This window comes from Idiotropiscis lumnitzeri, chromosome 3 (assembly GCF_059441095.1).
Source record: "Idiotropiscis lumnitzeri isolate Australia: NSW breed Sydney's pygmy pipehorse chromosome 3, RoL_Ilum_1.0, whole genome shotgun sequence".
Taxonomy (NCBI): Eukaryota; Metazoa; Chordata; class Actinopteri; order Syngnathiformes; family Syngnathidae; genus Idiotropiscis; species Idiotropiscis lumnitzeri.
The window spans coordinates 11,607,505-11,631,616 of NC_142393.1; the positions used below are offsets into that span (position 1 = coordinate 11,607,505).

The window sequence follows — 24,112 nt, forward strand, 5'->3', positions numbered from 1 at the left end:
GGTCCATCTCCAACGAAGCATCGCAGGGATCGATTATAAACAAACAAGCCAACTTAAATGTGGAGAACCTTGCGCTTTTCACTTGATATTGTCTTAAAAAACAAAACAAAATAAAAAAAACACCCAGATGTTATGTGAAAACAACAATTACACCACAAAGCTTCTGCAGAGCGAGGAAACTTAAACAGTATAACCACACTTCTGCAACAAAAACACAACGAGCTATTTTCCCGGTGTGGTTCAACTCTGGTCATCAACATGAGAACAGCCTAAAAATGATCACAAGGGGAATTAAATTGAGACTTTTCCATGCATCTGCACTTTTAACAAGTGCAACTTGAAGATGCTGTGCCATCTAAAGCACAGGTAGTTGTTTCTCAGGAATTAAGATGTGGAGTGGGAGAGTCCACCAGCAGGGAACGACTCATTAAGTGTGATCCACAACCACGTCAACCAACGAGGTCCGCTTCGCTCAATTTATATATATGCTGTACTATACTTGATACTTGTTCTGTCTTTTGTCCCGACGCACTCATGACCCTCATCATTCATGTTTTTGGAATGTGTGAGAAGTCAGACTAAAATACGAAACAATTGCAAGCACACGGGGAGAAATACTAAAACCACACGGGAAGGCCAGAGCCAAGATTTGAACCACGAAACCATTCAATTTCAAATGTTTCCTATAAATAAGGCTTAAAAAATAATAGAGATGGAATAATAATAATAATACACTTGAAGGGCATTTATTTATTGACTGCTTATTTTTTCTTCCCCATTGTTGATCGCTGTCCTTGTGGTTCTTTGCGGTAACATCACATGTCAGGTCTTCTGTTTGTGCGGCAAATGTTCTGTCAAAGTCCTTACTGGGTTTGCTGACAAAGTGTCGGCTCAACTTTCGTCTGCTTCCAAGTTGATGTTGTTCCCAAACTTGGCGTAGAGCTGCACCTTCAAATCCGATAACAGCTGTTGGATAGTTGACACTCGCTCGTCGAGCCCTTTGACCTCCAGCTGCAATGCTTCCTGTTCACAGAATCAAGATAATTAGAATGACCAACGGTGGGGTTCAAACACATGTTCCAAGGAAAGACTACATTTTTGAATGAGTGAAAGGTGCTTTCCAATCTGATTTATTTTTATCATTATTGTGAAAATTTATTCCAACCAACGTTCTACATTTGTTATTATTAAATGAATAGCTCAGCGGAATCTGACAGATTATCTTTGTAAAGGATGTCATTATGTTGTGCAAGTGGTCAATGCTAGGCTGACGCAAACCTCCTCCATCTCCTCTCAGGAACTATGGGAATATTTAGGAACATTTGGATTTTGTCAGGAGCGTTTGCGTCAAAGCCAAAACAAACATGTGCCACCGGAAAGACTCCAAACTACATCATATTTTTATTGAATATTTCATCTAGCGCCCGAAGACAGCTGGGCTGGGCTCCAGCACGCCTGCGACTCACATGAGGAGAAGCGGATCAGATAATGGATGGATGGATCTTTGAGTAGCATTACTAATTTGGAGTTTAAGAGCTACCTGATTGTTTTATGTTGTGTGCATTAAAAAGTGTACGGGACATGTTTTTTTTTTTTTTTGCAAATCTTATAATGTATCAAACAATAAAATGTCCATGTCGCAATGAATGTTTTCTCGAATTGATACGCATTGCTGCGGATTTAGCATAACGCTCCGAAGATCTTCTGGACGGGGCCAGCGCGACAGTGAAATCATGGAGGAGGATATGACGTCATCGAGCCACATCTCAGACTTTCTGGCTGTGAAGTGTGCTTGTTGTGGTTTTTCTTATGATTCATTCCATCTCTCCTTAAATTAAATAATAAAAACAAAGCGACCTATACTAACCGACTTCTTATCGTCGGCATCTTCAGAGTCTGAAAAGGACCCCGTTGGGCCAGTGATGTCACGCACAAACCGGGTCAAACGGCCAGTGGGTGGACCCAGCTCATGAAAATAGCAAATTTTCTGCATCTTTTTTTTTAAGCTTTTTCCATTTGTAATTTACCAAATTCATTGGGAACTTATTATTTGTACTCATACTCCTTAAAAAATATATCGGCAACTTTTTTTCATGTCCCATATACTTGTGAGTTGATAGTAGCTCTGCAGTGAACCTACCTTGGCAGCCTCCAGCATCTCTTGCGTCTCTTCCTGCGTGTGACTAATGAAGACGTCGCCGATCTGGTAAGGGATCAACAGTGAATCGTCGTCAAACATCATAAGGTCGTCGCTGGCGTCCTGCAAGTTCTGCAGTGATTTCTGCAAGGCAGGAGAACACATCAGTGGTGGGAAGCACAGAGGAAGATGAATTATTATCGCAATGTGCTGCCGTCAAGGATAATAGCGTGGAACAAACTGTCTGATGAGTGATGCTTTAGGAGAGAAACATTACCAACGCTGCAATGTGTATGTATCAGAATACTGCAGAAAAGGTCATGAGAATGGCCGTCTTTATAAAAAAATACATTCAAAACAGAGTTATTTTTTAAAAGTACCATGGAACCTTGAAATTTACCTATGAAGTCATATAATTTGGAATTAAATTGAATATTCAGGGAAATTACACAGGACTTTATTTTCAAACTTCAAATATACATGCATAAATGTTGACCAGCATCTTGGAAGCAAGGTAAAAGAAATAAAATTATCTTCACATGCCCCACATTAGAGGATAATCTTTCAGAAAAATCTGAATTGGGTCTTTGGCATCGCAAGGGATGGAAAATGCCAAATTGTCGGCATGCGTGTACCTCGCCATAGCGGTTCCACTATAAACCTTCCAAGCCCGAGAAAACACGGCAAAATGTGATGGCTAAAAACAAAAACATGAAATTTATTCACACAGCTGCTTACCTTCTTTGACTCAATTTCTTTCTTTAGCTCTGTCATTCGATTCGTGCTCCTGGCAAACTTGTTGATCTTCTGCTGGTCCTCAAAAGTGACGTTGACATCTTCGACCCCCTGCGAGTGAGAAATGCGTTCAGTGGGAGTCAGAACAAGGCAAACACATTTTCCTAAATATGCCTCAACATGAAAAAAAGATGACTCCATTTACAACACAGTACCTCATAAGAGAGAAAAATAAAAATAAATAAAATGACTGTAATACAAGTTTCATCAATTGACACAAAATTGGTGGACAACCATAACAGGACGAAAGTGTCAAGCACCCATGAACAGGTGTCCACCAATTTCAAGGTTCATACTTTGTCAATCTCTTACAATCACATATGAACACAACCAAAATCAGTTTCAAGTGAACTACGGCAGTGCTACGCTGCCACCTTTCCCCCCCCTATCCCAACTAGTGTGAACAGATCATGGTGCCAATGTTTCAAGATAATTTTGAGAATTTGTCAAAAATAGGGGATGCAAGGACTTGTTCACCACATAGCTCCTAACAATAAAGTAAACCTTGTGATATCAGTGCATGGTATCGGAGCTTTTTAAAAGGATATACAAACTACTGTACAAGTATTGTGTATCCCATTAATATACAGTATTTTAATTGATATAACCGACATAAATTGATTGCACACAGGAACAGGTCATTTTTACTTCGACGAGTTCCTAGGTGAGTCTAAGTGCTGCCATTTTATTCTCTGAGTGTGTTTTTGCGGAGCAGTCCCATAGAGCTGTTGACAATCAAGAATTCATGACATGGTCATGGCATCACGCAAACATTTATGGAAATCCCAGAAAATTATAGACATGCAAATGACAATCAACCTACCCGAATACAAAACAAAGCCAGACAGAACACAGTAACCGCTATAAAAAGGGACTCTGAACGACATTAGCGTAAAGCATTGTCATTCTGTTCATTCGTTTGTTTTACTTTTAGAAGGAGAGCTCGTTTGAGCAACGACTTTACCACCAGATTGAATACGAATTAAGATCTTCAAAAAAAGAAGAAATCGCTCTATGATATTGCAAATATGACAGGCGAGGTAGCTAGCTTTCGCTTCGCACATGCTGCTCTGATTGACGTGAGGGTGTGACTGCGATTTAAAAATGTCGCAAGCTCTCTCTGGCACCACCAGCAATTTCATACAGAAAACACACAAGCCGCATATAACAGCGGTTGCAAATGTTAAAGACAATGAATAGCCATTTAAAATCAACTCACGGTAGTTGTCTTTATGGTTGCAGCCATCTTTACTTGCTCGTCGACAAATTGTGGGAAAACGAGGGTCTGAGTGGAGCAAACAGCGCCCCTAGCGCCGCTGTGGACCATTTTTTCCCCAACTTTTTTTTTCATGCGCAGAAGTGGGCGGTAGCGTGAACCGTGAACACATTGCATGCATTTAAAAGGATACATATTGTGCATCTATCACACACTTAAAATGACGTTAAGTTGTCTTAATAACATGTCTGTGGCATGGTCACATCAAAATACCTCAAGAATCAAGAACAGCAAACTGTACGGGTCACTATCGAGGAATCATCTCCCCATCCTGTCTCACATACTTTTGGACAAATTGCAAACTTATGGCATTTGGTAGCATAACAACCATTTAGCAGAATGTCGGTGGTACATTCGGAGGTTGGGGCCAGAATTTGGAAAACAAGTGAGTGCCCTGGACAACGAAAGTAACTTTGTAGCACATGGACACATCACTGAAATAAATATCTCCCACCCCCACACGGACAGCAACTAAACCAAACATAACACTGCAGCTCTGCTTATCCTTTTTATCCTCATGTAGGGGTGTCAAAATAATTTTTGTTACGCGGCACATCATAGTTATGTTTTGACCCAATATGGTCTGTTTGGCTATTGTGACAGTGAACGCAAATAAATGTATGATTGACTCATATTAGACCTGCCTGCATGAGTTTTATCGGGAAACCTCCCACATTCAAAATAAAAACATGCACAGTGATAGTAAGTTAATTGAAGACTCAATTGTTTCTGGCTGTGAATGGTTGTTTTTCCATTGTGCGCTGCTATAGGCTGGAGACGGAGACCTGTTCAGGATGTACCCACCTGTCGCCCAAAGTCAGCTGAGAAAAGCTCCAGCACACCCGTGACACAAGTGAGAATAAACTGTGCAGAAAAATGATGGATGTAATATTACACTTGATGGGTGGACAGGCACTCTAGAGACACCACTATTTATATTCAAATATTAACAACCCAACTTTCCATAACATAATATACTCCCTTTAAGGTGTGCTATAATCATATAATTATTATAATTTTCTTTGGAGAAATTTAAATCTGAAGGTGTTCATACATGGCACTGACAAAATATCAGAGGTGTTATTAAATGAGTGCACTGTCAATATTTCGCCAGCAAACAGTACTGCACCCATACTCAAATATTTACTGAACATCTGTAAAGCAAGAGCAGCATTAATCCATTCTAGTACATGCGCATGCCATCAAGGGAATATACAGTAGAACCTTCGAAAGTAAAGCTCAATCCTTTCCATGGCGCTTGGTAGCGTGAATCCAGCAGCATGCTTAGTAAGGAAACTAAATTATCCAAATGAGTTTAAAAAATAGTGAAAATTAAGTGAATCTATTTATTGTAGGCTACTATAGTACGCGTGCTCCAAGTTTAGTTTGTTGCATTCTATTAGTTCACCACTAGATGGCACTATATTCTACACAGTGTTCATTTAATTGTACAAGTAACACCCCATTTACCATTAATTGTATCACTTTAGATCGCACTGAGAGGCGACACACGTACATGTTTCATTGCAATTTTCATTTCTCTTTGACGGTTTTCATCACTCTTTTCGTCATAATTATCGATTTGTGGTGGCATCATAAAATAATCCAAAGAAAAAGCAAAACAAAAAAAAAACACCTTAGGTAATTGGTATGTGTCATTGCGTCAAGGCCCTATACAAAGTTTGCACAATCCAGACGGGGGGAATCCAACGCCCACCTTCATGTGCACGCTACATACCACAATGAGTGCATTGTGTTCAAGCATTCCAACAGCTACCCTCAATACAGTATATTTTGGGTTCATTTAAATAGAACAAAAAAATGTGTTTCTTTCACACTGTAACTAACTGATGTGTATGTGGATGTTTGCTTCAGAGAGGAGCAAAACAAACGTTAAGGAACTTTTGTCCTTGCAATCAAGACAACCACAGCTAAAAAAAAATCCCCAAAGACTGATAAAAGGAGGAAATCAGTTGATGTGCTGACGTCTTTGATGGCTGAAAGGTTTGCAGTATTGATGTATTGATGTCCTCGCTCCCCTCAGGAAAGTATTGCGCAATCTTTAACAGAACAATGTGGCAGATGATCTCATCACACAGCTCTCTGTCTTTTTTGATGAGCTGTGATAAAAAAGAGCCATTTCTCACTGTTGACAATCCACAAACATCTCTGCTTTGAAATGGAGTAACGGCACTTTAGATATTTTAAGCCACATGTCAGTTTTGATTAAATGAAACTGGAATCTTGCTTTTAAAAAAAAAAAAATAAAAACAGCCAAGAACTGAAATGTCACTCAGCCGAATGCAGAGTCGCCAATGCTGAACTGTTTAATAAAACCAAAGAAAAAAAAAACAGTTAATCTTTTTCTTTTTTTTTGCAGGCTACAAACAACAGGAATGCACCACTTTTCATTCCGAGGTAGGGGGAAGGCTTTGTGTTGGGAAAAAACACGGAATATATTAAAAAAAAAAAAATATATATATATATATATATATATGTCATGCTTAGTGACGTGGCGAGCCTTGTCAACATCCTCAATACACATCCTGTTGGTTTCATTACTGGCTGGCGACTGAAGAGGGCTCACAGAAGAATCAGCTTGAACTAATCATGTGCTGTTGCCCGTCTTTTGGCCCTTTCTTGGGGAGGCAATCTGATTGATTATTTAAAAACAGTCCCACCCATCTGCAAGCACACATAAAATGGCCTGTCAACAACAGTCGTAAGCAGAATTTGGCCGGAGCGGAGAGTCCACCCCTTTTGAAAGGGTGTCAGTCTACCTGTTGTCTTCCAGAGGTGGATCTAATTTACTTTGACTTGAAGTGAAGCTTTGGTAAGACAGTTGATTAATGTGCCATGACCAAATGCTACAGTTACTTATATACTAATTTCCTTTGGCTCCAGTAAACCTGCAGCTTTCGTTCTTAAGTATGGGGAATGAGCATTCCAAGAAAAAAGATTCAAGCAAGGTAAAATGACTGTCTTCTAGACTTTGACAAAGTTGTTGTGTTGCAATTTTTTTTTGCTGTTGCTTCATACAATTTTTTCATAGATCAAGGAGTATGATAAAAACGGAGGACTGAATGGCTTAGCAGCAAACATCACATCCAATGGATTAGAGATTGGTGGTGAGTTTTTAATACTAAGATCCCATTTGGACCTGAAAGGTCCATATCATTGTTTTTTGGGGATTTGGAAAAAATGTTCCCAAAGGAAAAACTGGAAATGGAACATTTATTCCAGGGTCAAATTATAATAGAGGTTATATCTTTAAAAGTACAGTGGTTTAAGTAAAACTAATATTCTATTTGTCATATAAGTGTAAAAATAAGATCCCACGGTTAAAAACATCAAACATTTTTAAAAAAACCTGGCTGGATGAATGAAAAAGGTGCAGTGAATAGTGACTGCACTCACAGAATTTTTAAACAACCATAGCTGTCATACCTCTGCTGTAATTCTGAATTGACAAGGGTGTTTAAGTTTCTACTTGTATTTGTAATTGTAACGTTGAAAACGTGGTTGCCGAGTTGGATAGCACATAATCAGATTTGTCCCCCCGCCCCTTTCTTTTCAAAACATCAAAACTTATTATCTATCTTTCAGTGATAAACAAATCAGCCTTCAATGTCCAGGATATATTGTTCTTTTGGACTTTTTAATGCTGGGCAAACAGTGACTGTTTCCTGTCCCCTCTATTGTGAACTCTAGGCGTAGTCTCTAAAATGGGAGTATTTAATCTGTCATGGTGCAGTTACTGTCCCTGCAGAGAGAATTATCCAGTGAGATGATGTTGACACAGTCGTGATCAGGCTAATCTCATGTGCTTGGGTAGACCAGCCCATGTTTACTTCAAGGAGCACTATTCACATTGATCTTTTCAAATGATTCAGCGTTTGTGATGCGAGAATTGATGTAATAATCTGCAAAAATTGCGTTGGATAACAACTTTAAAAGAATACACAGGAAGCGTTTACCGTTTAGTCAAAATGGCATGACTCCTTCTTGTGACAGGCTCAAACTCAGCTCACAGATTATTGAGAAGCTCTGATATTGCATTGCTCAACAGACAATATGTTGGAATAAATTATTGTTCCTGGCATTCCAAAAGTGTTTACGCAAGAAGAAAAGTTCCCTCGCTAGCCTCATTTTTCCTGCGCTATGCTGGCACCGCTTACACAAAATAAGCCATTGCAGTTCCTTTCAGGTTTGATAAATCAGTTTGTGTGTGTTATTTGCAAATAAGCCTTCAAAATGACAAGAAATTAACTGTGTGTCAATATTATCTGTTCAGCAGACACATGTCCTGGGTACGCCCGCTTAGTAGATCAGCTTCCAAATCTGTTTTTGTGAGAAATCAAGCTTTTAAGGGCAAATCTCAATGCTGGGATCTCCAATAATGTTATATTTTCATTGTCATTTACCAAAATATCTATTGGGTTCATAGTCATCTTAAATGTTTACAAAAACACGATACTAATTATGTCAACGACAAATGAACAAAAAACATCCTCTTCAGTAGTGTAAACATTTTTTGAAATGCCAGAAACAAGAATTGTTCAGTCATAAAACAGACGCACGTCATATTAACGGTGACAATACTCCTCTTATGTCTGCGTTGAAGCACATTGCCGGTGCTGGCCTCGCCCGGAGCAGTTTTTCAGATGCATGGTTCAAAATTTTAATTGGCCACAGAAAAATTATCAGAGCAAACTTTTCTTTAATGTAAGGTCTTTAGATCAGTTTTATGTCAATGAGCTTCCTCCACTAACCGACCATGGTGAAACGTAAAATGTAAAAAAATCAAATAAAAAAAAGAAATACAATCAGCTCTTGATTTGTCAAGATTTTTAGGTTTTTGTTTGACTTTTTTTTTTTTAATCCTTTTTAGTTAAAACTTTGACCCCAAACCAAGAAAACGGCAAGGCTGAAGCATTCAATTCTGCCACAGAATGTGACTATGTGGTGGTACACTCGGATAATCAGCAAGTTGAAACAGAAGTTGTTCCCGAATTGCTGGCCGCCGCCCCAGAGACAGAGGAGGCTGAGAAACCTGAAGAAAAAGTGAAACTTTTTGACAAAATATTCAAAAAGAAATCAGAACCAGAGGCACCAGTTGATGTAGAGAATGTCACTGAAGAAGAAACCCAAAAGGATACTGCGAGAGATGCAAGTCAACCTGCCGCCGACATTCAGCTGGTGAGTATTTTCACTTTGGAAATTTTGGTTGTGGTTTAATGTGTTGGGATTATTTTGGAGTCAGGTTTAAGGCCAATGTTTAGGGTTGATTTTTAATCGGAGTGAGAAAACAATTCTGAATTAAAGGTTGTGGACAGGATTTTAGGATCAGGTGGTCGAGTTTCTTGCGAGTTTAGGAAAGGGTTCCAATAAGTTCGGTAATTATTTTACGTAATAAAATAAAATTAAATGAAATTTAAAAAACAAATAAATAAAATAAAAATAAAAAAATAAATAACTAAATAAAAGACCACTCTTTAATTAGTCTGCTTGAAGAATTAAAAAAAACAAATTCTGTGGGTAATCATTGTGGTCGTATATGTACATAAATGGAAAGGAAATGCGCCAACACTTTACCTGTCATGAGTTTTTGTCATCAACAACATGCCCACTCAATACTTTATTTTCAGCAAAACTAATGGACAGAATGAGCAGCTAAATAAGTTTCTAGTTGTGAATGTGCTAGAGCCTTCAATCCTGTTCCTCGAGGGCCGGTGTCCTCCCTGTTTTCCATCTCTCAGTGCTGCAACACACCTGATTCATGATCACGATCGTTATCTAGCTTTTGCGGACCTTGATTACCTGATCATCGGAATCAGGTGTGTTGCAGCATGGAGAGCTGGAAAACAGGCACGACGCCAGCCTTCGAGGAAGAGGATTGCTGACCCTTGTCCGAATACATAAGCGCTGCAGCTCAGATTGGCTGTCCTTAGAGTTCAAAGGTTTATGGTTTCAATTCAACCAATTCTTCAGCTCAATTGGTGCAGTGAGTTGCCCAGTGACTGCAGGTTTGGCTATTTGAATCTAGTGAATCAAGTTTTGTTTTGCTTTTGCTGCCAGTAAGACCAGCATGAAAACCCGACAAAACAATGCTGGTCAGTGCTGTTTTTTTTTTTTAGTAGAATAACTCAAATCTGTGGTTATTGTCTATCCCAGAGTCAAACTCCAAAGTGTGATTCTAAATATTAATCTTGATTTTCATGATAAAGGAATCCAGTTCAAGCAGAGAAGATGCAGTCACCACATCTACACCCAAAGAGGAGCCGGATTATCTGCATCACCAAGCTGAATCATCCACTCAGGCAGAGACAATAATTGAAGCAAATATTTCTACACAAACAGGAGATGATGCGGAGAGAGCAGTGAACACCAAGGTCCTGGTCGAAGAGATGGTTGGAGCCGTTCGAGCCAAAGAACCGAGTGAATCTGATATTGTAATTGCAGAGGAGGCGGTTGAAGACAACATACAAGAAGAATCATCCGACAACCAGGCAGCCGGGATCACTGTTGGACAAACCACTGTTGACGTCATGACTGCGGATAATTTGTTCAGGGCTGAAAGGGTGGAGGTGACTGGTGAATGTGAAATCCAAAATCCTGGAAAAAGGAGCCATGAAATTGATCCAGAAATCCCAGAACAATGTAAGCCAGTAGAATCCATCTGTGAAAATGCTGAGGAGTTCAACGTGCCTCGGCTTCAGGATGGAGAAGGAGGCTCAACAGACAAAAGACCTCTGAGTGCGACTATTGAAGCTGAAGTCATCATGCATGATATCAAGAGAAGAAATGATCTACCATCAGTCTATGTTGAGCCGCTAATCACGATGATGGAAACAATCTCAGAGGAGGAAGAACATTTAATTCCAGAGAGAACAGAACCAGTCAATGAAAAAGGTATCAATATTGCTCAAAATGATGTCGTGCTTGAAGCCTCTTTAGAAAGGCAACTGTCAACCATTCATGAAGTTCCTGAATATCATTTTGATCAATGTTCACCAGACACAGAAATTTGCACGGATAAACAGATTGACGTCACACCTGGAACAAATGCAGAATCTGACATTCCTCCAGATGTGAACAGAGTTGACAATGAGATACAAGAAGAAACATTTGCCCGGCCCTCTCAGAACCCAAAATTCGGGATTACCACACCTCTGGAACCTTCCAGTGATAGCCACCTGGAACTACATGACAACACTGCAGTTGGATTTGTGTCCTTCTCTGCACAGCAAGAAACTGTTCCGGCTGATTTAGAACCACCCTTTGCGGATACCATTACCGCCACTAATGACGAGATTACCTCTGGATCTACACAAGAGGAAAGCAAGGCAGTCCTAGGAAGTGTGGCTAAAGACATACCCATCCAAAATTCATCTTCTCAATGTGAAGTCACCAAAGCATCTGGGGAATCTGTGGCATACCGCTCGGAACTACTCTTCAAAATCCCCGCGGTCCCAAAAGAAGCTGTGGAGGAGACCATCATGCCTATTAAAGATGACGCTCAAAGCGTTGACGCCGATCCACTTATCAAAGAATTATCTACCGAATGTAATGACACCAACGCATCTGTGGGAGCTGGATTCTGTTCGCAACAGGTCTCTGAAATCTCAGAGATAACTAAGAATGAGAATTTTACCCCTGCTAAAGATTACGCTGAGGAATCTTCGCAGATGAAAACTGAGTTTGTCATGGAAAAGGAAAACACCCCGATCCATGAATCATCTTGTGAGGGATCTTTAGAAACTGTGGCGGAAGCCAAATGTCCCCAACCATCCGATCAAGAACCTGCAATGTGCAAGCCAAATGGAAAGGATGCTCAAGATGAGATTGACTTTGAGGACTTTGTTCAGCTAAAAAACGGAGTACCCCTGTGGAATATTCATGAAATAACGACATGCAAAGCACAAATAACACCTGAAAGTTCTTTGGCAGAAGATGAATTCTATGAAACACTCAATGAAATCCCACAAAACTTTGAGCCAACTGCACAGGAGATAATCATCTCTACCAAAGAGGAGAGCCATTTTGAGGAAACATCTTTGGAAGACCCTGCAATCTTGGATGAGCCCGAAGAAGAAAATGAAAGTCCTCGCAGGGATCAAGGGGTGACCGCAATCGAGCCTTTTGTTGACGGTATGTTGGAGAACCTTGAAGTTTGCAAAATGAGATATAGAGAACGGTTTGATTTGCAAGCAGAACCATTAAAAGAAGATGATCCGGTTTCACGTCGCTCAGTCCACGAGGAACCAGTAGAAGAGAACCGTGTTGTCCAAACTGAAGAAACCTGTGAACATGATGTTCAAGAATCTACATCCTTGATTGATATGAAAGTGTTAGAAGCTCCTCTCTTTTCTGATGATCCCTCACATGAGCAACAACCTGCAATTCTCAAGACAAGTGGAGTAGAAAAAGCAATGAATGAATTCGACCAACCTCATGCTTGTGTAACAGCTTCAACGTGCTTTAAAACTGTCGTCAAGACTGTTGTTGGAGCAATTTTTATTTCACAGGATGCTGCTGAAGCAGAAACTGAAGCTTGCATTGGGACCTCAGAGGACGAAGCACCAGCGACGAACTCAGAGGCTCAATCAAGTGTCGACTCAACAGAAATTAGGCCTACTGAAAGGTGGTCTGACCAAACGTCGGAACACCAGGAGCACATGGAAGTTTTACTTTTGAGGTTGAAGTCTTCATGTACAGCCATTGTTGAAGAATCACCCTACAGACTGGAAGATGTTGACGTATCTTCATTGGGTCACAACATCACGGTTGTCATCCAAGTTGCTCCAATAGAAGAGTAGCAATGAAATACAAAAGTAGTTTTTTACAATAACTTCGTTTGCCTCTGAATGACTTTTTTTATTTTATGCTTTTAAATGTACAGAAGTGAATGTAACGGCATTTTGATGATGTCAAGGCACCTGGAATATCTAATTCACCTTGCACTGCAGAAATGTTGACAGTAAAATAAAAAAGTATCTTTGCAAGATTGATGATTATTGGTTGGAGCTTAGTTAATGTCAGTGCAGCGGTGAATTTGAAATCAGAGATGCCACAAAGGCTCCTATTGGGATCTCAGATTTGAATCTCAGGCCAGGATCTTTTTGTGTGGATTTCTTCCCGTGAGTGAAAATGTTCTCTGTGGTGTACTTCCTCCGAGTATTGACAACAATTCCTAGGATTGACAAAAACATCATATTAATTAAAAATATCAAACTTATATTGCACTTTTAAAACACACTCACAATATACAATTTACAAAAATCTGACGATATTAATCAACAATATGAGGGTAATAAAATGAGGGGAGCGTCCATCCATGTCACAGTCAACTACAGAGACAAAATGGCGTCCACTGTGGCGGAATGCAGAGAATTCCTCAACAAATCAATGCGGTGGGGACGGCGAAGAAGTCTGTAGCCCTCCACCAAGACAATAATCACCACTTAAGGAGATGTCTGGTAGTCGAGCCTGAGAAGACACACTGATGTTCACGGCAGTGCCATGAACAAACTTGGAGAGGAGCCAGCACTGGAGTGGACAACGACTGTGACAGATGAGTGGCAGAAGGTTGCGCAGGACCCACCTCAGTGTGGCAGATGAGCGCTAGCCAATAGAGAGGGCTGGTTGCTAACTGATCTGATTTGATTTTCTTAAATCTTCCTGCATCTTTCCCGCCTCTGATATTCCGTGAAGCCGCTCACAAAATGGCCGCCCCTCTGTAAGGGGCGTGGTACAACGTGAATGTGAACCCCAGGGTTGAATCAAGATTTGAATAATGAAGCATTGAACAGATGCTAATGCGAGTAAACATTATTACTCATAGGCATTTATAAATAAATAAGTAAACAATTATTGTTGGAGGTTCACATCGGTGAGCTAAGCTAGGACTGAAATGAAAAGACCTTGTTAATTTTTGTAAATAATTCAAAGATCTCTCACATCCTAAATGCTTGCAACGATTGGCAGAAATAAAAGAGATTGTGTTACTCAATGACCCAGAATGACTGCTTGATTTGTGTTAGCTAAAACATCATTGACCGCCTAACATTAGCATGAAGACTAGATAGCAGTTAGCATGTTGGCGGTCAGCAGAATCGTACATCTCTTACGAATGTATGATTCATTTTATATCACGGCAACAATCAACCGATAAACATTTTTTACTTTAGAGTACTAAACTAAAATATACACATTCAAATTGAGTGTTATACTTCTTGGCTACTAGTTTGTATTTTATCAGCATGCTTTACCAATAATGTGACCACTATTTTTTTTGTACTTCTACATTTCACATCTGGGTCTTTGTAGAAACAAAATTATTATATTATTATTATATTATAAAATTATTATATTTATAAATATGTAGGCAAAAATGCTACGAGTGGACTCAATTATTTCTGACATTAAACATGTAAATGCAGTTAGTGGAAAACTTTCATTTGTCTCCAATGTTCATAAAAGCACATTCATCAGAAGCTAAATTGATGGTCAAGAAATGTAAGTTTTGTTATGTGGTAAATAAATTCCAGCATTCATTATCTTTAATTAATTAAAATCAAAGCTTGTGACTTCAAAGACCCTCATCATAGGGACATAGCAAGGTATTTGGATTTTCTAACAATTCTTGAGACATGACCATCCAACATACTTGAATATCAATGAGAGAGGGGTGGGGGGGACATGCACGTTCATAAAAGGGTTATTGTTTACAATGTGCAGAGTAGGCAGAGGCATGGTTGGAATTGTGCTCCCATCTCAAAGCTGTGATTAAGACGCTGCTGCTCTGCTCTGCTACTGCATAACCCTCAAAAGGCTAACTCTGTGTGATGGTGCTTAGGAGACAGCTAACCAAAAGCCAGAGGCACTGACGGAACCAGAGTGTGGGACTCCAGAACAAACTGACAACGCTAACTGTCCAACCGCTGAAGAGGAGACTAACCCAGAAGGGACTCCAGTTATGAACTTCTTCAAAAATCTAGTAAGTGAGACGTTTTTAATGTAAGCATGAAAACTTGTGATATGAGTTTGAAGACCTTCATAAAACATTGGTTTAATTTGCTCTTAATCACTCAGCTCAACCAAATAATTGTTTTCTTTAAAGCCGTCCTGATGCTAATATTATGTATAAATCATAATGATGACCTTGTCAGTCGCAGCAAGCTATCCATAACAAATCATACCCTGACGCACAACAGACGACCATTGTTTCCTCTTCATCATGCCGTCGTTTGGGACGTGTGGCGTTTTAAAGAGTTACAGTGCCCTCGCGCCATGCTAATCAAGGCTTGGAACATGCGGGAATGTGGCGGCCCATTGTTGGAGCCATCGTGTGAGCTCACAAGGGAGGCCTGTGCGGATGGAAGTTCACATTGGTAAAGATAGAGCGAGGGCAGGCCTACGCCATCTCCAGAGCACAATGGCCGCCACTCTGACCGCGACGCGCTGTGTACACAGCGCTTATTTTATTGGCGAGGCCTATTCTTACTTTCATGAAAGGCCTAGTTCCTTCTGTTCAGCATTTCTAATAGCGTTGCAATCTTTGATAATGTAAGGCTTGGGCATCCTATTATTCTATTTTTGTGTTTGTTTGTTTGTTTTTTTCATGGCAGAATTTAACGGTGACTGTCCCTTCCCTTGCTTGGCAGATGACTCCCACTAAAACATCCAAAAAGGAAACTCCTGAAGTACCAAAGGATCAGGTGACCATGACACAATGAAACGAAGATCAATCTAACGGGACAGCATTTTTTTTTTCAAATTATTAAGAAAATCTTAATTGTTAAAAATGGCTCACTCTCATTGAGTTTTTTTGGGTTCCCTGAAAAATTATGATTTTCGAGATGCAATGATTCCACCCGATGCCAGAAATATGCATAACTGATGTTTCATGACTACCTTGTCAAGCCTGCTTCCTCATAATTTTGCCTTCTTAAATGTTAATCTTAAGGCAGGGCGATTAATCGTCGATCAACTTGGGTTGATTGCATCGGATTTTTTTCCATCAGCTTCCGTAGTTCAAAGCGTGCCCTTGCTGACAGGCACTCCGCCCACTCTCACAACTTGCTAGGCCAGAGAATGGAAATATCGGAGTAAATTGCATCGAACATTGCCAAAGACAGAGTTGTTGGACATTTTAAATGTCACGATATAATCATTAAGAAAAGCTTTGGCACTAAAATTTGTTTTGAGCTGAGCGGAACTGAAATGGCAAGATAAGAATCCACTCACTATCTTGTCTTTACAAATCTGTCCTTGATCAAACAACAAAATTATGAGCAAGTCTGTTTCAACATTTTAAAAACATTAAACTAGAGTGAAAAGAGCATTCCTGGATCTTAAGCGAGTTATGTTCTTTAACGAAATGTTTTGCTGTAAAATGTGATTGACATTACTTAAAGTCACTGTTTGATGCCATCTGCATCTAAGTTATTCAACAAAATAATCAAGTTGCTTTAATTAAAATTAAATTAAAATTACACTCAATAAAGTGTGAAGAAGGAAAAACCGTTACAACCGCAATGAATGAAGTACTACGCCCAAATAAACAACAAATATGATATTTCATCGACATTCGGATTAAAAGAGGAACTACCGTATTTTCCAGACTCTAAGCCGCTACTTTTTTCCTAGATTTCGAACCATGCAGCGAATACAACGGTGCAGCTTTTCTGCTGATTTTTCTTTCACCAGTAGGGGCTCTCCATAGTTCAGAAAATACGCTGACTAAATCCTTTTTTTTTCCTCTGTCTGTCGGTCTGTTCTGTTTTAACTAGCAAAGTTGTTGCCATGTTAAAAGGCACTGTTTTAACAATCTGTTTATGTACCTCTATGTGCATTCACAGTAAAAAATAGAAAACTGCATCTTATAGTCTGGTGCGGCTTGTATTTCATTTATTCATTTATTTTATTTTACTTTTTCAAGAGTTGCTGCGGCTTATATACAGGCACGCCTGACTATCGGGAAAATACAGTAGTTGCTTTTCATAAAACAGTGACAATAAAATAAATACGTTGTACAGTTGATCTAAGCTACTCGCTCAGACTTGGGGTCGATCGGACAAGCTTTATTTTTTTTATTACACATAAGCGGGATGTTTTTATGTTTACTGGCATTTTTTTGAGCTACACTAAATTGCTGCTTTTTTTGTTGCCAAACAGCAGCAGAGGGAGAAACAGCCAGCGCCAACTGCCACTGTGAGCATATTGTCTGTTTCCTTATAAAGAAAGCCATTTGGTTACTTTGTGTTCGGGTTAAGCTCCTTTGTCATACTCTTGAAAAATATTCAAATAATCCTGGTTTTTCGTACTTAATGTATAGTATAAAACACTTCATTGCAGCATGGTTGGTACGTCTGCTTCCTATTCGAGGGGATCCGTTAAAATATTGTTGAAACGACTATGTTGGGAATGCAAGTGCTCCATACATTTGCAGACAAGTATTCTAATTCATTCTCTCGCCCAAGGTTGCTCAAGTGTCTGATCCTCCTGGAGCCTCCAAGGGAATGTTGATCCCACCACCTCCTCCTCCAGAGCTTCCCAAACTGGACGTCAAAGTGGAGCCAAGTGGCAAATCAGCCAAACCCGCCACTTCCAAAGAAAAAACTAAAGCTGTGGCAAAGAGTGCGGAATCCCCAAAAGGGAGGTCAACCAAAGATGTTCTGAGCACATTCTTCCGTTCAAAGGTAAACGCAACAGCAGATATGTAATAAACCTGTAAGAAGTTGCTAAATTGGATGTGAGTTTGAGGTAGAGCGAACAACCAATACAAATATGCCATCTCCACTTATCATCATTTTGAGAACAGCTTTCAGGACATGCTGAAAGGTTGCAAGGTGATCGGGGTAGCCTGAAGGCATCATTTGAACTGTGTTTGTTGCTTTTAATTGGAAGTGGCTAAAGGTTCACGTGCATTGACAAGATAATCCTTCACTTGTCTCCTCTTGAGTTTTGAGATGTTTTATCGCGTCTCTTTGTTTTTAACACAAAAGCATGGCATTTGAACAAGGGTGTGGAGACTTTTTAAAGCCTCTGGATGTTTGGTAGAATACATATCTAAAGGTTCATTTTCTTTCAGAATCAGAATCAGGAAGGAAGGAAATGTAGCTTTAATGACACTTTTGGAATTTATTTTGATCTTTGACGAAAAGAGAAGAGGTACTACTTGTGTGATTTAGTGAAAAGCTACAAAACTGATATTAAGGACTTTGTGTTGTTTTGGCATTGATATCATTTTGTTTCATTACAATAAATGTAATATATGCAAATTATGCGTTGCATGTATTGATGGCAGACTAGTGAGGTTTGCCATTAATGATGATACTTAACTCTAAATAAGACGTGTTTCAATATGCTGCAGACTAACAAGGAGACACAACTGCAAGCAGTAGAAGCTGTGGTATATCCAATTGTAGAAAAACAGGTAAACTTGTTCAGCTGCACTCGAGAAGCGAATCGTGCTCTGCCTCGACTACTCACTGTATTAAAAAAAAGGCAAAAAAACAAAAACAAAACACTAATTTACCCCACAGGAAACTCAGATGGATGTGCCCCAAGCAGTTGTAGAGGTTAAGGTAATTTACTGAAAGTCAATATTTGACTTGTGTCATTTACTGAAGTAATTCTCCTTCATTCATCTGTATATAAAAAAAATGCTTTCATTTGTATTTGCTAATGAGGCTGAAGAACCTCAGCAGACACCAGACGAGGCAACACAGATGGTTGTAGAGGAGAAGGTAAAGTAGCTGAATATGTGTAAATATTTTTTTTTTCCTCTTTCTTTGGCAGCAGTAGCCATGATGTTTAACACGCGGGAAATTTTGAAGCGGACCAACCCGGAGGTCATTTATATGTCATTTGGTCACATTTTTGGGCAGAGACAGACAAATACACAAGTTGGGTTTCTATAGTAGACTACCTGCCTGCCACCCATTAAACAGCCAGGAAAATATTTTGTTCGCTCCCTTTTAAATACGTCTGTGCAAGCCGTTCTGTATGTTACAGATTTCTAAAAGTAACTATGCTGCGAACTTATTAAATATCCCAACCTATGATTTGAAAACTAGGCAGGGGGCAGAGCTGCTATTTTTAGACGATGAGCAGACAACACGAAAATATTATCTTGGAAAAGACTAAAGCGTGGCAGAGCTGCAGTGTTAGCTGCCCACATTAGCGTTCACTCACAGTCACAATATGTTACCTCCCGAATTTTTTTTTTTGTAATTTCACATGCATAATTATTCCGTCTTGATTTTTGGATGATATATATTTTTTTAAATGTGTGTCGTTCTTGAAATTACATTAAACATGCTAGTAATATAACAGCCGTGACTAAAATAAGATCGTTTACCTTTGGTAAGAGATGCGGCAAGTGTGAGAGCTTTAAAATAAAGCTACATTCAAATCATGTGAGCAGTTCCAAAACTGAAAAATAAAATAATAAAAAAAAACAACAAAAAAAAACAGCCAAACAAATGAGTATGAAAAGTATAAAACATTTTCTAATAAATGCATTATTAATAATTTAATGGAGAAAAAAAAGATAACTAAATAATGTCTCCAAATCCAAAAATTAAACCAGTTTAAAGGTTGCGCTGTAATACACCCGAAAAAAAAAATGGACTGGAGTAAACCAATAATTTCAAAAATTGTTAATTAGTAGCATCCTTGGTAGGAAAATAAAAACCTTTTCCTTTCCGCAGATGACAGTAGAGACACCACAGCCAGAAATAGAAAATGAGGTAATGACTGAGAGGAGTTACACTTTTTTTGGCAACATTCAGATTATATATATTTTATAAAGTATATTATTTTGATGAGGGTTTTCTGGGTTGTATTTAATCTAGATTTGGACATTTAAATTCTTGGTGGGATTTGATTCTTTTCTCCATCTTGTTAACAATTCTGCGCTTTTATCATCTTTTACTTGTCTTTGACTTGCAGGTCTCAGCTCTGGTCATTAATTTAACAGCTTGTTGCTGATTTGTTGTCAAAAATGATTTAACCATTTAGCATAAAACTTTGTGGAGTCGTGAGGCACGAGCCATGGCAGAACGCGTTCCACTTTGATGCAGATCCATATGAAGGTCCCGGAATTTGTTTCATGTTTTGTTAAAATTACGGGCTGACACTTTCTTTCACATCTTAGTGAATAATGCATGAAAATTCTACTTACACTATTATCAAGACAATGTTCACTGCAGACGAATCAGGGTGTGCTTTTCTTCCTATTCTTGCTGAGATTTGGTTCTGGTCTCAATCTCTTCCTCTCTTAACATCATCTTTCACTCTTAGGTATCCACTTTAATGCCGTCCTTCTCATCATCCTCATAAAGTAGCTTGTGATGTTTATGGTCCTTCTTTGTCTTCCATGAAAGAAGGTGGATCCTTCTAAAGCTGGGACTCTGGAGGCCACTGCGAAGCCAGAACCCCCACCGCCGGTTCAAGAAGAGAAGAAAAACCCATCAAAGTCATCGTTCTTCTCCTTCTTGAAGCCTAAAGTAAGAAACTATTGATAAAGTATCTGTTCATTTTCTATGTTACCTATCCTGTTAAATATGGCGACTGTTCGAACTGAGTGTGACCTTGGACTCACCGGTCATGTCATTTATGCAAAGTCCTTGCCATTTTTATTGTGGTGAACAACTTGTGATATGTTATTCAAGGACTCAACACATCATTTGTGATGTCCGACAATGTTTTGGGTTTTAGTTCACTTCCTTATTGGCTAACTCTCCGTTTCACATCACAATCACTGAGTCTGTGGCTTGGCTGACTTCGATGATAACCATACAGAAATGGAAATAATTAACAAGGTTAACATTTATATTTTTTCCAGAGCAGGCTGAGGAGGATAAAACCGCTTTTGTGCCTTTGTTGTATTTAAGTGGGAAATTAGGCTCGGTACGTGGGTACTTGGCATGAAATGTGTTTTAGTGCAGTGATTTCAGATTCACAAAACCCTGTGGCACGGCACATTTAGAGATTATCAGGTGTGGCACGAGAATAACCCATTTTTTCTTAATTGCTCTGGGAATAAATTTGTATTTACTACAAAAATGTGTCTTCTGTTCATGTATCGTTTATTAGTGACAGATAGAACAATGAAATGTTCTTCCATTAGATGAAGCATTTCTGTTTGGTGGTGCGACAACAGATATTCCTATTTTTTTTCAAATATTTGCCTAGGCTCAGTTGTGAACAACGAGACGATTTAAAAGTCTGATCAAATTTATATTTATGCCGTGGGTGGAGCCAAAACAAGCACAATGGAATCATGTTGTCATTTTAATTGAAGAACCGAACAAACTATCATCCTATGCACCTTTCTCACGGTGTTTTCCACTTACCGTTTTCAGGCGAGTGACCCCAAAAAGGCGAGCCCCGCCCCCGTCAAATCAGCAGGCACACCTCCAACAGTAAAGACCAAAGAGGAGCCCAAAGCGGCAGCGAAGACGAGCGAGATGGTCGTAGACGACAAAGCGGCCTCAGTGGCCCCCAAAGCTGGCGAGAGTGCTGCCAATGCGACCCGGAAGTCAGAGAAGAGGAACTCCATCCAGCTCTTCTTGAAACATCTGGTAAAAAAAACGAAAAACAAACCAAAAAATATAAATAATGATAAAACACCAACAATATTTAGTTATATGGAGGACTGACAGTGCCAGAATTAAATGAATAAACCTTGAAATTCTTAGTTAAAACTGTCAATAATTAATTAAATGATTAATGACACACTGATTTATTTAATTCCACATTTTATTTATAAATGAAACATTTAATTAATTACACTATTATTTAATTATTTAATGATGCATTTATTTATTTATCTGATATATTTAATTCCATATTTAATGAATGAATGAACCAATTAATTATTTAATGGCGATTTTAATTAAATATTTCATGGTGTATTTATTTAATTAATTTGGGCGCTTTCGGTCCTTCTGTTACAGCTCCTACACGAACATAAATTAGTTACAGCTCCCTTTGGGAACTTATTTCAAAGGCCCTATTACCGAACACGTTGCAGTATGCTGTATCATTGTCTCCACTAGATGGCAGCAGCAGCTCACCGGTTAACTTAAGTCAACTTTTATGTTGACCATGAAGTGGTTGTTTCCATCAAAGTACGTTTGATCATCAGTTTGTGTGCAACCTGCCCGTTTACAAGATCTGAATTTTATTCTGTGTATTTTAATGCATGTTATATTATTACAGTATTCATATTGGAATTTTGTTGCACTAACTGGCATTTAAAAAAAACTGTACAGTTTGGCCACGGCATGAAAAATTTGATTGAATGTATGTTTACGCTGGATCACAAACATATCAAACCAATTGGGACCTGAGATAGATGGCCCAAATGTAACCATCAAATCCTCCTTGTTCATTGTTTGTCTCAGATCTAATCACGTTGTAATCTGTTTTGCCTAGTTTATTATATCTTGATCATCTCTAGTTTACACTCTTGTATATGTTGCAAAGAAGAACTATTATTATGAGTTGTATAGTTAGTAGTGATAAATATTTTATACAGTGTCAAAATTTCAGTGTGCATTTCATGTCTTCTTGACGCCATCCACCTTTTTGTTAAATGTTTAGAGATTTCAGACTGTAGTCTTGTTTTTTTCCCCTTAGACTGACGTTTACTTTCTATATATGTAGATGGCCACAGTGGTGCACACTGTAAAAAATAAAAAGTGGCGCATTTGTTTTGTCCCACAGGCTAAGTACTGAAAAGGTGGAAGAGACCCAAGGATTAGTGGGTTGCAAATATTTGACTTGCTCCAGGTGCGGTCGATCCTCACTGTGCCATTGCGTACAGATGACTACGTCGTCAAAATGATCCCCTTCCACATTAACCTTCAAAAAGAAAAACGTAACATGGAGGTCATTCATGCTAGACAAGCATTTGGCCATGTCTCTTTGTAAGGAAACACAACAAACAACAAAGCAATTCTGATCCATATTGTGATGTTCCTCTCTTTAGGGTCAGAAGCGTCACTCGGCAGACGCCGGAGTCCAGACCGAGCCAATGACCGTGGCAACAGCAACCAAATGAAAACGGAATCCACACTCAAGTTCTTCTGTATAGACTCCCCTCAATCTTTATTTTTCCCTCTGGCTCATGCCAACATTTCGCAGAACCATCACATTAATAATTGCTTGTTTTTTTTCCATGTAGCTCTTTCAAGGCCAATACAATTGGGGGGGGGGGGGTGAACGTGACCTGAACAGAGTGTGCAGGTAGTTGAAGATGTGAAGTTTTGAGATGGTCTGCTCAGTGACAATGTGGATGAGGTCAACTCTTGCTCAAATGACGGACCTGACACATGAAATGAAATTGGCATTGGACGACTAACAAACACTTTTTCCGGGATCACACTTTACTGTAGTGGCAAAACAAAAAACAGAAAGCGTTCTCTTTTTTATGGAGTCAACTTAAATTTGTGTATGTGCTTCACAAAATAGCCTGCACTTAAAAATGATGTTACATTTATGTGAATTGTTCTTAGATATTGGATATCTATTGGACCCTTGAGATAAATCACAATCGTTACTCTGTCTGGAAATAATTGCAAGCTTAGAAAATAACAAATCCACGTGGGAATGAATATAAAATGATCATCAATGTTGTGCAACGTGTTATATAAATTGCAACTGACACTATATCAATATGATGTTGCCTCTTTGTGAACTGTCAAGTAGTGGCTGTCCTGTGGCATTTTCTTGTGCAATTAACAATGTGTTTTTGTCTGCTTCTATGAACGTGTTTATGTGTAACTTCCTGAGGACAATAAAACAGGTTTGTCGTTTCTTGCTCATTGTGAAATATTATAACTTCATGCCGAGCCGCCGCTTCTTAAAACAACACACAGTGAGTCATT

At 39.0% G+C, this 24,112-nt stretch overlaps 2 protein-coding genes and 1 long non-coding RNA gene across 3 annotated transcripts; 1 reads left to right on the plus strand and 2 right to left on the minus strand.

Annotated features, from left to right (window-relative positions):
* Positions 1-730: 730 nt before the first annotated feature.
* Positions 731-4,270, minus strand: pfdn4 (prefoldin subunit 4). Its single transcript, XM_088291623.1, has 4 exons — positions 4,152-4,270; positions 2,876-2,983; positions 2,141-2,281; positions 731-1,023 (listed from the first exon to the last, which is right to left on the minus strand). The coding sequence occupies exons 1-4, from the start codon at positions 4,257-4,259 to the stop codon at positions 892-894; spliced, it is 489 nt and encodes a 162-aa protein (XP_088147749.1). The 5' UTR covers positions 4,260-4,270; the 3' UTR covers positions 731-891.
* Positions 4,271-6,947: 2,677 nt separating this feature from the next.
* Positions 6,948-24,046, plus strand: bcas1 (brain enriched myelin associated protein 1). Its single transcript, XM_088291624.1, has 15 exons — positions 6,948-7,041; positions 7,113-7,177; positions 7,261-7,336; positions 9,100-9,407; positions 15,067-15,207; positions 15,839-15,928; positions 17,388-17,423; positions 17,693-17,911; positions 18,586-18,648; positions 18,758-18,799; positions 18,905-18,961; positions 19,928-19,966; positions 20,603-20,725; positions 21,584-21,802; positions 23,215-24,046. The coding sequence occupies exons 2-15, from the start codon at positions 7,139-7,141 to the stop codon at positions 23,284-23,286; spliced, it is 1,524 nt and encodes a 507-aa protein (XP_088147750.1). The 5' UTR covers positions 6,948-7,041; positions 7,113-7,138; the 3' UTR covers positions 23,287-24,046.
* LOC148339929 (uncharacterized) lies at positions 13,586-21,779 on the minus strand. The gene is made up of 4 exons (XR_015842583.1): positions 21,575-21,779; positions 20,401-20,720; positions 13,813-13,945; positions 13,586-13,697 (listed from the first exon to the last, which is right to left on the minus strand). It is a non-coding gene; the product is annotated as an uncharacterized LOC148339929 (long non-coding RNA).
* Positions 24,047-24,112: the final 66 nt, after the last annotated feature.

Excerpts from the sequence above, each read along its gene's own strand:
- bcas1 (XM_088291624.1), top strand. The coding sequence starts at position 7,139 with ATGGGGAATGAGCATTCCAAGAAAAAAGATTCAAGCAAG. Across the intron at positions 17,912-18,585 it reads GCACATTCTTCCGTTCAAAG|ACTAACAAGGAGACACAACT; the intron begins GTAAACGCAACA and ends AATATGCTGCAG. Across the intron at positions 18,649-18,757 it reads ATCCAATTGTAGAAAAACAG|GAAACTCAGATGGATGTGCC; the intron begins GTAAACTTGTTC and ends TTTACCCCACAG.
- pfdn4 (XM_088291623.1), bottom strand. The coding sequence starts at position 4,259 with ATGGTCCACAGCGGCGCTAGGGGCGCTGTTTGCTCCACTCAGACCCTC. Across the intron at positions 2,984-4,151 it reads CAACCATAAAGACAACTACC|GGGGTCGAAGATGTCAACGT; the intron begins GTGAGTTGATTT and ends TCTCACTCGCAG. Across the intron at positions 1,024-2,140 it reads AGATGCTGGAGGCTGCCAAG|GAAGCATTGCAGCTGGAGGT; the intron begins GTAGGTTCACTG and ends TTCTGTGAACAG.